The 15492-nt window shown below is 40.7% G+C and overlaps 1 protein-coding gene across 3 annotated transcripts in view; it reads left to right on the top strand.

Annotated features, from left to right (window-relative positions):
• Positions 1-15492, top strand: part of IQGAP2 (IQ motif containing GTPase activating protein 2) — a 362038-nt gene that overhangs the window by 241210 nt on the left and 105336 nt on the right. For all 3 annotated transcript variants that reach the window (XM_053588316.1, XM_053588306.1, XM_053588326.1), the window contains 2 exons: positions 4279-4403; positions 12313-12476. In XM_053588316.1, the coding sequence (XP_053444291.1) occupies positions 4279-4403; positions 12313-12476 (289 nt within the window). The remainder of the gene's footprint in view (positions 1-4278; positions 4404-12312; positions 12477-15492) is intronic.

Genomic DNA, 15492 nt, shown 5'->3' with positions numbered 1-15492 from the left:
GGAGTGAGTTTCCAGGGCAATTTATTTACCTCTTCTCCAAGCTGAGACACTTCAAGCTCAACCTGAGTTTTCCTCTGTCCTCAGCCAGACACCCTTGTGCCGTGAAGAGCCTACCCACCTCTCAATATCAGTAGCTGTCTGTGTGTTATAACTCTGCAGATGTTTCCATTTCTTGGCAACCACCCTCACTTAGACTTTACTTCCCACCTTTGCTTCTATGATAACCTGCATGGTGGTTATCCTACCTCTTTTCTCCTCATTCATTATTCTTACCGAACCAGGCTTGGCTATCCTTGTAGTGCTGGAGTGGAGTACAGCTAGTTCCTTTCTTATAAAGCTTACAGGCTAATGGGGCATCTTGGTAAGATAACTGTTAAGAGTGTCCCGCATACTTAGGATCCCTGGCCACTGCCCTCTAAAGAACAGAAGTCCTCCAACTGATGCATCCGGTCACCCATTTTTGATTATCAGAAATGCCTGATGCCCCATACAAATACCCATTAAGGAAGTGGTCCCACTCAATTTGAAAATCACATTTATACCTGTGGTTTTCAGCTAAGACCTACAGGTAAAACCTTAGAGTATAAGTGTTCTCTATGAAAAACTTTTCAAAATGTGTATGTTTTGATTTTTAAGATTTTAAGCCAGGTCCAGTGGCTTACTCCTATAATCCTAGCACTCTGGGATTAGGATGAAGTGAGTAGATTGCTTGAGCTCGAAAGTTGAAGACCAGCCTGAGCAAGAGCAAGACTCCTTCTCTACTAAAAATAGAAAAACTAGCCAGGTGTTGTGGCGGTGCCTGTGGTCTCAGCTACTTGGGAGGCTGAGGCAGGAGGATTGCTCAAGCCCAAGAGTTGAGGTTGCTGTGAGCTGTGACACCACGGCACTCTACCCAGGGCAACAGAGTGAGCTCTGTCTCAAAACAACAACAATAATTTTTATTTAAGCACTTTTTGTATCACCCAAATGGCCCCCATACTGACATGAGATTTGGGGGCCCACTTTGGATATAATATTGACATTTGGCCCAAAGTGATCCTTCCACAAAATTAGCATTTCATTTCCAAAGTCAGTTTCTTAACCTGGGTCCTTGGAAGCCCAGGCTGGTAGACTGTCAAGTCTGAGAAAGACTGCCGTGACCAGGCCCCCTCCACATGGAATGCAAGTTCTTCATAGCATAAGGGTGTTGGACAAGACCACCTTGACAAGTTCTTGCAAAATTTCTACTTATTCATTATAACTTCCACTCTTGGGGTTGTGTTTGCCCAGAAAGACTTTTTTTTTTTTTTTTTTTGAGTGATAGGGTTTTGCTCTGTTGCTCAGTATAGTGAAGTGCAGTGGCATGATCACAGTTCACTGCAACCTTGAACTCCTGTGCTCCATCCTCCTGCCTTAGGTTTCTCAGTACCTGGGACTACAGGCACACACCATCATCCCTGGATAATTTTTAAATTTTTCATGGAGTTGGGGTCTCACTGTGTGGCCCAGGCTGGTCTCAAACTCCTGGCCTCAAGCAGCCCTCCCACCTCAGCCTACCAAAGTACTAGGATTATTAGCACTGAGTTACCACACCCAGCTCCCAGGAAGATTCTTTTGTCATATTCTCACAAATGTGATGTATAGGTTAGTATTAACCCTGGATGTTCAGTTCCAAGATCAATTGTTCTAAGATGCAGCTATGTTCACAGTTCTGCTGTTTGATGATTCCATGTTCTCACCTGAGTTGAGAGCAGACTTTTTGCTCTAGTCGAAACTGTGTTCCCACCTCAGGTCCAGCTACATCCCTACTGGTATTTCATCCCTCAGCCACACTGGATTCAACCACACTGTGTACTTTTTTGTCTTTCTGTTCCCACGTGTGGTCCAGCAGGAACTTGATACCTTCGCCCAACTCACCCAAGCTTAGTGTTGGAGCTTCTACTTCCTGCCTATCCTGTATCATGCTTCTCCCTCTCTCTCCTCCCCCAGCAGCTTACAGATATTAGAGGAAGGTAGCATATTGGTTACAGCAGCCTAAGCCTTAGGACCCAAAATAGCTGAGCTTTTTTCTTCATCTATAAAGCACAAAAACAAGAAAGCCCTATTCTGCATTTGCAGGACTGTTTTGAGGATTAAGTGCTTAGTTCAGAGCCTGCCCAGGGAAAGTGCTCCACCAATAGGGATTACCGTCCACTTTTTCCTTTCAACCTCCTTAGGGACTATCTCTACTCCCCTCTTACACCCTTTCTGAGTTTTTGCATCTTACATACTGGCCTGAAATCGCCCAGAAGTAAAGGAAGAATCTTGTTCCTCCGAACATCTCTGTAGTGTCTACCACTGTTTTTCATGTAGTGACTGCTTAGTAAACATCTTAAATAAATTGAATTATGAATCCTTTTAAAACAAGAATCGATTGTTAAACTAGTAGGCTTATTGGTCTGTCCATGGCATGAGAGGAAGAGAGCTCTTATCAAAAGAGTGAGAAGAAAGGACAGAGACTTATTTAGTAGGCTATGGAATATTTTTCCCAAAGTTGATATCTTCACTTCCAAAGACAAATAGTTACTTAGAAAACCTGTGGAGCTCTCTCATGTTGCTCCTAAAATCTTTTCCCGTTAGCTCATTTTTGTTCCTATCTAAAGAAATGGTGGGTAATTGTGGGTTTTTTCTGTGTTTATCCTTAGCTTTCTCATTTCACTCCTGTTGGGTCATCATTTAGACTTGAAGTGTATGAAATGCCCATAAAGACTTTGCACTTTTAGAATGGTCTTCCTCTGTAAGCTGCCATTGATCCGTGTTAGTTATTGCATATTACCAGTGTAGCAAAGTATTTTTTTTAGGTTTCTAACTCTTGGTAAGGCAAAAATCTCAGACATAAAATTAGGCCAGTTTTCATATCTGCACTTGGTAAGGCCTCATTTAGCTACAGACAATAAATCATCACCACTACTTCCTATTTTGAATGTTTTCCTCTCAAGCTACTCTCTATAGAAGACACCTTAATGGCACCTTTAAGCATAAAAAATTTTGAGAAAATTAGTCACTACCAAGAAAACAGTTTTTTAGACTCAATATTATATTACTACTTTTAATTGCAGCTATTAGGAAATTCCTCAGAGGCTATTCAGAATCTGCATAATGAATCTGTATGTACATAGACTGTTCTTTATTTCCCTAAAGATACAAAACCAAACCATTGAGTTTCTTTACTTTTTGGCTGGAATCATTCATGTTAGCCTGGTAATATGTTAGTCATATAACATTGGTTCTGTGATTTTTAAATGAAAATTTTGATTACAAATAAGGATGGAGGGAGGGGGTGGGGCCTTGGTGTGTGTCACACTTTATGGGGGCAAGACATGACTGCAAGAGGGACTTTACCTAACAGTTGCAATCAGTGTAACCTGGCTTATTGTACTCTCAATGAATCCCCAACAATAAAAAAAAAAAAAAAAAAGACCATGAAAAAAAAATAAATAAATAAAATTTCTCGATGGCATCAGTGTAGATCATTTTTTCCCTGAAATTTTTCCAGATGAGGAGAAAAAATTGGAGTGGTCAACCCAACTCTGTGTTTTAGCCAGCTGCCCACTGGGGAGAGTCAGGAGTGGAGTGTGGGCGTGCATGACAGTGAGGGGACACAGGAAAGAGATCTTTGTGTAGTTGCTGTGGAACCTTTGGAGAAAAAAGAAGAAATTCAGGCTATTCCAGTTCAACTCATGTACCACCACTCCAAGAAAACAGATAGTGAAGATTTCTGTTATTTAGCAAGGTTTCTGAAACTATATTTGCATTTTATCTCATTCCTTAGTGGGCATGTTAGGCCTCAAGGCAGCCTGGCTACAATAGAGTTATAGTAGGAAAAAAAAGCCTTTCAAGACCTAGATTCTGGAAGGAACAAGAGAAATAATAAAAGTTTACGATGGACCTACTGAGAGCCATAACTCTGAATTTTATCATTTGGAAATGGAACAAAACCAAGACTTGCAAGGGCTGGGGAAATTAGTAACCGGGAAAAAAAGGGATTTGATAGAGTTAAGGATTTCTAGTTTTGCTCAAGGTTAGGTACGCAGATTTTGAAGAACTTTCATTGAACAAAAAATACTTGCACATAAAAGTATTTGTAAGAGAAAATGCCATTAGTACAAGTGAGGTTGGTGCATGTTGATATTTTTATTTGCCTTTGGACACTCTGCAATCTTATGACATCCACATGGCCGTGCAGCATTTTTAAGATACATAACGTGAACAAAGAGCGAATGTCTCTGATTGGCATCGTGATTATTTTCGCTTCCACAGTTACGCAGACTCTCTACTCGCTGTGAAACTGGAAGCCGTATCCCAAGGGCAAGATAACTTAAGCTGGAATGAAATTCAGAATTGTATCGACTTGGTTAATATTCAGATACAAGAAGAAAATGACCGTAAGTATAGGATGCTTTCTTTCTTATTGTAGTGGGAGAAGTGGTATCTGGACAACTTAATTTTTCATATGAGAGCTGTTAAGCTTTTTGCTTCTGGAACCCTGTGAAAGCATGCCTCCCTGATACGTATGTACGTGTTTATAAATAAAGTTCACACCTGTGCTACCAACATGTCATAAACATTACAAAGCTTACTGCAAATTACATAAACAGTCCCAATATTTTCTTGTTATTTGTACTTTAGAGATAGCTACTCTAAATAAGCCAGCTTTTTAAGCACTCCGTACTATTTTGACCTTTGTCTTGAGCATTCGTTAATGAAATATGACACACTTTTCCTGCCCTAGGAATGGGAAGATTGGAACGCAATCTAAGTGTTGTTTTATCATCACAAATCATGATACTTGGCTGTGTTTCTAGAAATTATGAGCTATGAGCAAGAAAGAGGCCAACCTCAAGAGGAAACAGGCTTTCTTGAATGTCAGCTTGCTGCCTTATCATTTGTTTTGTGCTTACAAAAACAGAGTGAAGAATGAGAGGCTGTGTCTCTTCAGTGTGTATATTCACTGCTTTTCTATAATAAGAATCACTGAAGTCAAGCTTCAAGCTGTCTTTTTCATGGTAAAAGCAAACCTAGGCCATCTTCCTTGGCTCTTTGACTTGTCAGCAATAGCAGATTAGGTTTGCTAACATCACTGTCCTCCCTGCCACGCCCAGCCTTGCTTTTCCTAACCCACTTGCTCTAAGCTTGCTGATGGCCGAGGCAGATACTTCTCTGACAAATCCACGGTGTTCTGTTTGATGTGTTTCAATGAGGTCTTAGGTCTGATTTTCAAATGCTGAACACACATATCTAAACTTTGGAATACTGCAGTCACTCCTGAGGTAAAACATATGACTTTGTTAAATTTATTTACATAGTTGTCTTTTTCTTTGTTATTTGCTGTGAAAATGGAACCAAAAAATCAAGGCCAGATGTGTTTTTCTTTGTAAACATCTCTCTTTAATCCCCACCATAAAACAGGACGGAGGGGTGCTCCCCTAACGTAATGTATAATGGACGTCCCACATCACACTGATCCCTGGACAATTTCCAAATTTTGTCCTTTTCAGGTTGTGTGCAAATCTAAATTTTCTCTTTGCAACCACACAACTGTTGCCTGTCTGCATTTCCTTTCGGTGAGACATTTGATATCTCCATAATCAGATGGCTTGCTCACAACCCAGTTAGCTCTTTTCTAACACATTGGCTCTAGAGCTTGTGGTTCTTGGCAGATATTAGTCAAGAGGGAAGCCCTGATCTGAGCAGATGTTCATCATCACCAGGCTGGGGGTGGTGGGCATCCTTTTGCATGTCCTGCTACAGAGCTCAGTCCCCCCGCCCTCTGTCCTAGCTTCCTCTTTGGCCTTCCCCTCCGCACTCTGAATCTCCTGCAGCAGGGGTCTGGGTGTTACAGGAAGTGCCACCCCAGGGGAAGGGCGCCTTTCTTTTGGTGGGCAAAACAATCGTGTCCCACGTTTGATTTCTAACTTTTTTCTCAGTTCTTTTCAGCAGTACCCACAGTCCAGGTTACTTCCATGTGCGCTGCTCACAGCAGGGAAAGTATGTTACTTGTCAGGTCCCAACAGTTGCACACTTGATGTTAATTAAAGGGAGACGAAATGGCCCCATTTTTGTTCAAACTCCCTTTGCTTTACCGGGAAAAGAAAAACAAGTGCATTTTTAGTATTTAAAAAGAGAATTGTCTATTACAGGTAGATCTTATTTTTAAGCCAAAATCTTCTTTGATTCCTATGGCTTTTTTCTATCAAGGTGAAAGCGTGACGTATGTTTTTCTAGAACATCTCACGTGTCCACTGCACCATTTCTTTAAGTATCTTGTCATGCTGGGCGTAGGCCATAACCAGAGAAGTTATTGTGCTACTATTTCCTTTCTGGAATTTAGGAAATATAATAAGGAGTATTTAATGTATCTGGGTTTTTGTTTGATTTTTCTTCTTTTGTCATAATGAGGTGTTTATGTTTCAAGCTCCTGAAGTATTGAGTTTGCTTTCTTATCTAGGCAATTGCTTAAAAAGTTAAAAGTTTTAAAAACATACCATGGTGAAGAGGCAAGAATTGCACAATATAGTAATTATTTTTTTTTTATTAAATCATAGCTGTGTACATTAATTAGTATGATCATGGGGCACCATACACTTGGTTCATAGACCGTTTGAGACATTTTCATCACACTAGTTAATTAAATCATAGGAAAAGAGCTGAGAATTTTCCATGGATATTTTGAAAGTGCCTTATACTTGCCTGCTCCCCACCGCATTTCAGCTATGTGCTCTGAGGTTTCATCCTGGATCTGAGATGTGACAGAGAGTTAAGGTATGCAGGTCATAGCTCAGTGCCCATACTCAGTGGTTGGGGTGCCGGCCACATACACCGAGGCTGGCGGGTTTGAGCCTGGCCTGGGCCTACTAACAACAATGACAACTGCAACAACAAAAAAAGTTGGGCATCATGGCAGGCTCCTATAGTTCCAGCTATCTGGGAGGCTGAGGCAGGAGAATTGCTTAAGCCTGAGAGTTTGAGGTTACTGTGAGCTGTGATGCCACAGCACACTACCAAGAGGACAAAGACTGTCTCAAAAAAAAAAAAAAAATGAAAAAAAAAAAAAAGGTATGTAGGTCATGGAAAATGGTAAACATGAAAGGTAAATTTCATATAAAAGCTGCTAAATGCGTCTCCTCACAGTGAAATGCTTGGAATTCTTACTGAAAAGTTTACTTTTCCCAACAGACTCATAGAGGAACATTATTTTAACCGTGTATCCTAAATAAGCAAGTTTATACTCTGGCTTCTCTTCAGATTGTAGAAATCTTTCACCTTTTACTAAATAAGGAAGTTTTCTTCCTTTGCATTTTTGCTTTCTAAATTTGGTAGGTACCATTCTTTGTAGGTTATTTCATCTGCTGTCTCAAATACTTGAACCCTAAGAAAACACCCACTCTCTCAATGGCCTAGAATGTCATGGTATCACATGTGGATTTACAGAAACGGGAACATGGGCTGAGGCTCAGCCATCCTCCTGCAGGTGGGACTTGTCCTTATAAACAGAGGAAGTGATATAGATGTGCCCAGGGGGCTTCTGGGTAGGTCTTCCCGCTCCTGTGAGGTCATTTACTGTGACCTCAGCGGCTTGGGTTCTTAGAAACACACCAAACAAAAACTTAAGCAGGTGATTTCAATCAAGTCAGCTGGAATGTACTCATTGCCAGGTGATCGGCCATTAGGAACACACATTCTCTTTCTCAGACTTGGTTAAAACCATTTTTGGATGGGGTGTTTAAAGGTATTTAGAACAGTCTACCCCAGAGGGTGTCCAGAAAATGTCATGAACTCTCCCACGCTTTCTCATTTGTGAATCCTGCAGGGTGAAATGACGATACCTTGTTACCCGGATACTGTTTAGACCTTCGAGAGTTCTCCCAGTGTTTTGAGATAATGCATCTTTCATATTAGAGAAATATTAATACTTTCACTTTTTTCCAAATCTATTTAAGTATTATAATGAATAATTTCTAGGAATTTTTGATTGTCTCTTTTACTGATAAATGTTTTTAGTCTTAGAAAGTGGTCATTATGGGGTCATCTATTCAGGAAATATTTTCCCTTAATTTGAACGGCAGGGTGGAGATAATTTCTAAAAATTATAAGTGCTTAGAATGTGTCATGGTATATCCCATTTGTAAAGTGAGTTGTGATCATTCTTGAAAAATAACTGACAAAATGAGAAATGATGAGTTTGGTCTTAAAAATGCTTATGTTCCACACCTATATTAATGCTTAGTTTCTTAACCAGTTTTGTCAATTGCACTAACCGAGGAACCAAAAGCTTCCCAGTAGGTAGGGGGAGAGAGAGAGGGGTATCTAAATACTATATTTTTTATGACTGGGTGGTAATTTTTTTTAATAATGTGATACTGGGAAGTGACCTTCGAAAAGATCTATTTTAGTAGAATTGCAAAAACTTCTTAGATTCCGTACCTTAACTTCTGTGTTTTCCTTTTCTGGATTTAATGGTTCACATTCTAAGATCCCATGACACGATAGAGATGGTAGAAAATTTAACTGGAGGGGCGGCACCTGTGGCTCAAAGTAGTAGGGGACCAGCCCCATATGCTGGAGGTGGTAGGTTCAAACCCAGCCCCGGCCAAAAACTGCAAAAAAAAAAAAAAAAAAAAATTAAACTGGAGGACATGCTTATTTGTTCTTTGGAACATCCATGAATTAGTGCTCCAGGTATTATTTTATTACTTAGCAGTATATAAATAATATGTGAAATTGATTATCAATATTTGAAACTTGAGAGTATCTCAGAACATGCATGACTATGCTTATTCCGATAAAGCCTACCTATACTTCCCAGCCATATGTGGCTATTTCAATTACTTAAAATTTAAAATTCAGTTCTATCATCCTTGTTCTCTGGATAGCACTGGACTACATGTCTTCATTAACACTAATTTTGAACTATCTTGTTTTGGCATCCTTCACAGGTGGGGAAGTAGTTATCCAAAGAATAGAATGTACATCCAAACTTCTCCACTTCACCTTTCTGTGTATCTCTCCATTAAATTCCTCCAGCTCTGGTATCCTATATTCCTATCTTTTAATATTTTGGCATTACTAATATGTAAGCAAGAGTTACACTAGAAAATTAGGATCCCTGCTGCTGCTTCTACATAAAGTTATGCCCCCCTTTTTTGTAACAGCTGTGAGATAGAATCCACATGCCATAAAATTCACTCTTTTAAAGCCTACAGTTCAGTGCTTTTATATATACAAAAAGTTGTACAACTACTATCACTATCAAAATTGTCAACATTTTCATCAGTCCAAAAAGAAATCCTGGGTAGGATACAGTGGCTCAAAACTGCAATCTCAACACCATGGGAGGCTGAGGTGGGAGGATCACTTGGGGCCGAGAATTCAAAACCAACTGGGGTGGCTCAGTGCCTGTGGCTCAAGCAGCTAAGGCACCAGCCACATACACTTGAGCTGGAGGGTTCTAATCCAGCCCGGGCCTGCCAAACAACAGTGACGGCTGCAACCAAAAAATAGCTGGGTGTTGTGGCAGGTGCCTATAGTCCCAGCTACTTGGAAGGCAGAGCTTGAGCCCAGGAGTTGGAGGTTTCTATGAGCTATGATACCACAGCACTCTACCCAGGGCAACAGCTTGAGTCTCTGTCTCAAAAAACAAACAAACAAACAAAAAACAAAACCAACTGGGGTAACATGACAAGATCACTTCTCTACAAAAAGTTGTGTAAAAATTAGCTGTGCATGGTTCTGTGCACCTATAGTGGCAGCTACTCGAGACTGAAGTGGGAGGATCACTTGGGCCCAGGAGTTCAAGGCTTCCGTAAGCTATGATCACGCCACTGTACTCTAGCCCAGGTGGCAGAGTGAGACTTTGTCTCTAAAAGAAAGAAAAAAAAAAAAATATATATATATATATATTTAAAAATTAAGAACAAAAAGAAATCCCATATCCATTTGCCTTCTCCTTCCATGCTCTGGCAACCACTAGCCTACTTTGTTTCTATTCTGGACATTTTATATAAAGGGAGTTTTATAGTATGTGACCTTGTGTGTCTGGCTTTTTTCAGTTAACATGTTTTCAAGGTTCATCCGTGTTGTATTATGTATCAGTATATTTCATATTCCTTTCTAGATCAAAAATATTCCATCATACAAATTTAACTTGTTTATCCTTTGATCAGTTCAACATGAGTAGAATTACTAGATCAACATAATTTATGTTTAAATTATTAAACAAAATTTTATGTATAATTCTTTAAGGAATTGCCAAACTATTTTCCAAGGTGACTACATTTTCATTGCTACCAGCAATATATGTGTTCTAATTTCTTCACATTCTCACCAAGACTTATCGTTTTTTTTTATTGCCGTCCTAGGGGCACAAAGTGGTATCATTGTGATTTGAATTTTCACTTTTCTAATAACTAATGATGTAAGCATCTTTTCATGTGCTTCCTAGCCACTTGTATATCTTCTTTAAAGAAATGTTTATTCAGGCTGAATCCAGTGCCTCATGCCTATAGTACTAGCCAGGGTGGGAGAATTGGTTGAGCTCAGGAGTTCAAGACAAGCCTGAGTAAGAGCCAGTCGTTTGCTAATTTTATATTGGGTTGTCTTTTCCTCATTGAGTTTTAACCCAGTTCTTTATGTATTTGTCCCTTTATTAAATAGTGGACTTTTTCCTTAGATTATCTTTTTACTTTGTCCTTTGAAGCACAAAAGATTGAATTTGACAAAGTCTCATTTATCTGTTACCTTTTGTTGTTCTTTTGACATCATAGCTAAAAAGAAATAACTTAACCCAATTTTACAAAGGTTTACACCTATGTTTTCTTCTAAAAGAGTTATGGTTTTAGCTTTCTGAGTTAGGTCTGCGATGTTTGGAGTTAATTTTTGTGTGTAGTGTGATGCACGGGTCCAACTTCATTCTTAGGCATGCTGATGTCCAGTTATCCCAGTACCATTTCTTGTACAGACTGTTCTTTACCTATTGAATTGTCTTGGCACCCTTGTCAAGGCTTATTTCTAGACTCTCAGTTCTATTCCATTGATCCGTATATTTATCATTATGCCAATACCATGCAGTATTATTATTATGTTTTGAGACAGCGTCGCATTCTGTTGCCCCAGGCTGGAGTACCATAGCAGCATAGTTCATAGCAACCTGAAACTCCTGGATTCAAGTAATCCTCCTGCCTCAGTCTCTCAACTATCTGGGACTATAGGCACCCATCACAGTGTCTGGCTAATTTTTCTATTTTTGGTAGCGTAGGGAAAGGTCTGTCTCAAACTCCTGAGCTCAAGTGACCCTCCCACCTCAGCCAACCAGAGTGCTAGTGTTATAGACGTGGGCCCCTATGCCCAGCTCGGTACGATGCAATATTGATCACTGTCACACTTTAGTAACTTTTGAAATTGGGGAAAGTCCATCAATTTTCTTCTTCTTTCATCAGAATTACATTGGCTATTCTTGGTTCCTTCCATTTCCATATGAAGTTTAGAATCTGCTTGTCAGTTTCTGTCTTTGAAAAAGACAGCTAAGGGGCGGCACCTGTGGCTCAAGGAGTAGGGCGCCGGTCCCATATGCCGGAGGTGGGCGGGTTCAAACCCAGCCCTGGCCAAAAACCACAAAAAAAAAAAAAAGAAAAGAAAAGAAAAAGATAGCTAAGATTTTGATAGGGGTTGCAGTGAGTCTGTACGTCAGTCTAAGGAGTATTTCCATCATAACAGTATTAGATCTTCCAATCCACAAACATGGCATCCCTTTCCATGCCATGCTTTTAGGTTTTTTCCAACGTTGTTTTATGGTTTTCAATGTATAGTTGACCCTTGAAAAACTTGGATTTGAATTGCCTGGGTCCATTTTTACGTGGATTTTTTTTTATCAACCAAGCTATGGATCAAAAATACAGTATTCACCAGATGCAAAACTTATTTACATGGCGAGCTGACTTTTCATACAAGTAGGTTCTACGCAGGACTTGAGTATATGTGGCTTATGGTATGGGGTCCTGGACCCAATCCTCTGCAGATACCGAGAGATGTCTGTACTTGTCTTGTTTCTTTTGTTAAACTATTTCTAAATATTTATTCTTTTTGTAATTAGAATGTATTTGTAATTGGACTTATTACGAATTGAATTTTTAAAATTTCATTTTCAGATTGCTTGTATGAGTATACAGAAACACCATTGATTTTTGTGCATTGATATTTTATCCTGTAGCCTGCTATATTTGTTTAGTAGCTCTGCAATAGCTCGTACTAGAGAACTTATAATGTACTGAGACTTAAAAGGAAAACTTTATTTTCTAGGAATGGTAGCTGTAGGGTACATTAATGAAGCCATTGATCAAGGGAACCCTGTGAAGACTTTGGAATCTTTGCTGTTGCCCACTGCAAATATCAAAGATGTGGACCCAGACTTTGCCCAGCACTACCAGGATGTTTTACAAGACGCTAAATCACAGAAACTCAGGGTAAGTTTTGATATTTTTTCCTTTAATTTTACTGATTGGGTGGGGGTTGAGTGGGTAGGAGGGAGGAATTGTGACCTTGTCATTAAATCTTATGAGCTTCTTACCCTGGTGATTGCCCGTGAATCAAAATGGGTTTGGTTTTCCTAGTGCCAAACGTTAGGAGGAAGCTGGCTCCAGAGCTGATTATTGCTTCTATTCTTTCGCTAAAAACTCAGTTGTGGATGGGTTCTTGATCAGACTCTAATTCATTGGATATTTTCTGAGTATACTGCATGGTCAGTGTAGTGCATAGCTTGTGGTAGTGAAGACAGGCACAGAGGAGTGATATCATTTGAATGTTCTCTGATCTTCAAAATACTTAAAAATTTACTGAGGCAGTGGGCATCTCATATAGAACAGTTACAAATAGGAGAGGTCCATATGTGGCAAAGTGTCAAAACAAGGAGCACAGAGCGATGCAGAGATGGTTGGCATCACTGGGGACTGGAATCCTGAGAGACGTTAGCGTGGAGGAGCACAGGAGCCGTGCCAGGAAGGAGGCAAGTTGGCTAAGTGGGCAGAGAGCAGCATGGTGTGGGCAGTAACGCAGTGCTGCGTGGACACCAGCGTGTTTGGTCTGGGCGTGGAAGCAGACTGGCCAGGCCGGAGTCCTTTCAAAGACTGATGGCTTTTATCTGGATGCAGAGCTTGTGCTGCCATTATGAGGTATCCCACAGAGACTTTCCACTCTGCTACTGGGTTGGCCTGTGACCTGAAAGTGGGAGTGATGCCATCTGGGACTAGCCACTTGCTATGTCCCCAAGTGCAAGCCCAACTGAAAGGGGCAGCATTTCCTCTGTCTGCTTTTTAAGAACTCAAGAACTGCCTCATCCGAAACAGGAAGAAACACCTGGTTAAAGCAAACGTTCACTGAGAACCTACTATTTGCCAGGCATGATATTATGTATTTTATACACATCATCTCACTTAATCCCCATAGCAGTTCGTAATGGCTCTCTGAATCATTTTACCATCATTACTGCCATCTTACAGAAGATAATTAAACACAGATTAAGTAACTCCCAAAGCCATCCAAAAGGTAATTAGTTCTGGGACTACTGCCCATCTCTGCCTGATGCAGAAATGTGATCGTGCATTAAGGCAGATGGAAAAACATGTTTTTTTGCAGCTTTGTTTCCAATAACAAATGAACAACACAACCTAAGTATGTTAAGCAAAAACAAAGTGTGTTTCCCCGCACATAAACACCTGCGTGTGTGCTGGGGGGCGTGCACACACTTACATATGTATCAAGTATCTCTGGAAGGACGATGCCTTCTGGCCGGTGAAAACAAGACCTCTTTTTCATTCCAGGTTTGTTTTGTTTTGTTTTTACTGTTTGATTTTTTAATATTTTTAAAGAATGCTTGTGCCACATAACGTTTCTAAACTTTTAGAAACTGGTATAAATCTTCCTCACTCTATGCCGCTGCCTCATCGAAGCTGGAGGGAAACTGTGCAGCTGGCAGGGTCAGCGGTGACTCTGCCTTCCCCTCAGTGCTCTGTGGGTGCCCCCAAGCCCCCATCAGTGTTTCTCATTTAAGCCCCATGATGACTGTGGCGTGGGTGCTGTGTCCACTGATGTGAATGACCTTGGGGCCCAGGCTGAGAGCAGGGCCAAAGTACAGCCAGTGAATGGGGGAGGGAGGACTCAAGCCCAAGTCTTGTGTTCCTACATCCCAGGGGAGGGAGGTGGCCGCCCCCCTGCTGTTCTCACTAAGGGGCTATGGCATGTGACAAGCTTACCAGCATTGGAGGAGCAAGTTATTTGCTTTGGGGACAGGCAGTATTCAAATTTTGCATTTGCCACAGATTAGCCTTGTGACTTTGGTCAAGTCACCAAACTGTGTGCTTATTTTCACATACTTGACATACAGATTACAGCAAAGGTTAAAGGAGAATATGTATTTTGTGTGTGTGTTTTGTGTATTTGTGTGATTAGCTATAATATTTAGCATAGAGCCTGGCACCCCCCAAAAGTGCTTAAATAATGTGGCTGGTATTATTGTGGGTCCTGTGGCTGCCTCCCTAATAAGGGATGACTGATGTCACATCACAAAGTCCTTACTAGGCACAGGGGTCTGCTCCATCCACACCAAAGTTGGGATCTTCTGAGAACAAGGCAGACACAGACCTGGGATCCTCTCCGCCCACAGCCACACGGGGATTTGTCTTTGAGATGAGGCTGACTCCACACCCAGGTCTTTCATAGGCAAGATAGGTCCTTTCTGGAACATTCTGGCCAGAGGGGTCTAGAACAGACAGGACTCCATAGGACCCGCTAGGGTACTCAGAAGGCTCTGAGTGTCCACCCTCTGCCAGCTCTGTGCTGGGCATCCTTCCCGTATGTGGAGGGAGTAGATTTCATGGTGTGACTAGGGCATTAAAAATTAGGACGCAGAACCTAGAGATCTGGGTTCAAGTTTGGGCACTTTGGGCCTATACAATTAGGGGCTTGAGATACTTCAGCAATTGCTAGCAAATTGAAAACACTACAACTGCAAGCAGTAAAGCATGTCTGGATAAATTGCTCTTTTTAAGCACGGTTTTCTTTCTTGGCATGTTAACATTGAAATTTTCTCTTCTCAGCCTGTTCTTCCCTTGAAAATTCCAATTCTGTTCCTTGTTTGGCAGGGTCTTTGTGCCTGTTTTTTAAACTCTGCTCCTTTGATTCCTAGCAGTTTCCTATTGTGTTCTTATACTGGTTTTCATTATTGCCTTGCCTTGCCTTGCTAACATCTGGCCTTGGAAAATAATCAGGGAAATTTATGTTGCTGGTATTATCAGTATAAAGTAAAGCTTGTGCCAAAGTATACAGCCATTAATGGTCATAATGGGCAACGTTTTCATAGAACAGACGCCCAGTTTTGTAAAAGGCTATTGTAAATTTGTGAGGATTCTTGGTCTGCTTTCACAGCATTTCAAATATAACTTTATGTAGGTACCAAATTCCTTTTGCCTCTCAGGAAGAGACTGG

This window comes from Nycticebus coucang, chromosome 1 (genome assembly GCF_027406575.1).
Source record: "Nycticebus coucang isolate mNycCou1 chromosome 1, mNycCou1.pri, whole genome shotgun sequence".
NCBI lineage: Eukaryota > Metazoa > Chordata > Mammalia > Primates > Lorisidae > Nycticebus > Nycticebus coucang.
Note: the sequence above shows the minus strand (reverse complement) of the source record. Positions and strands in the feature narration are given on the sequence as shown.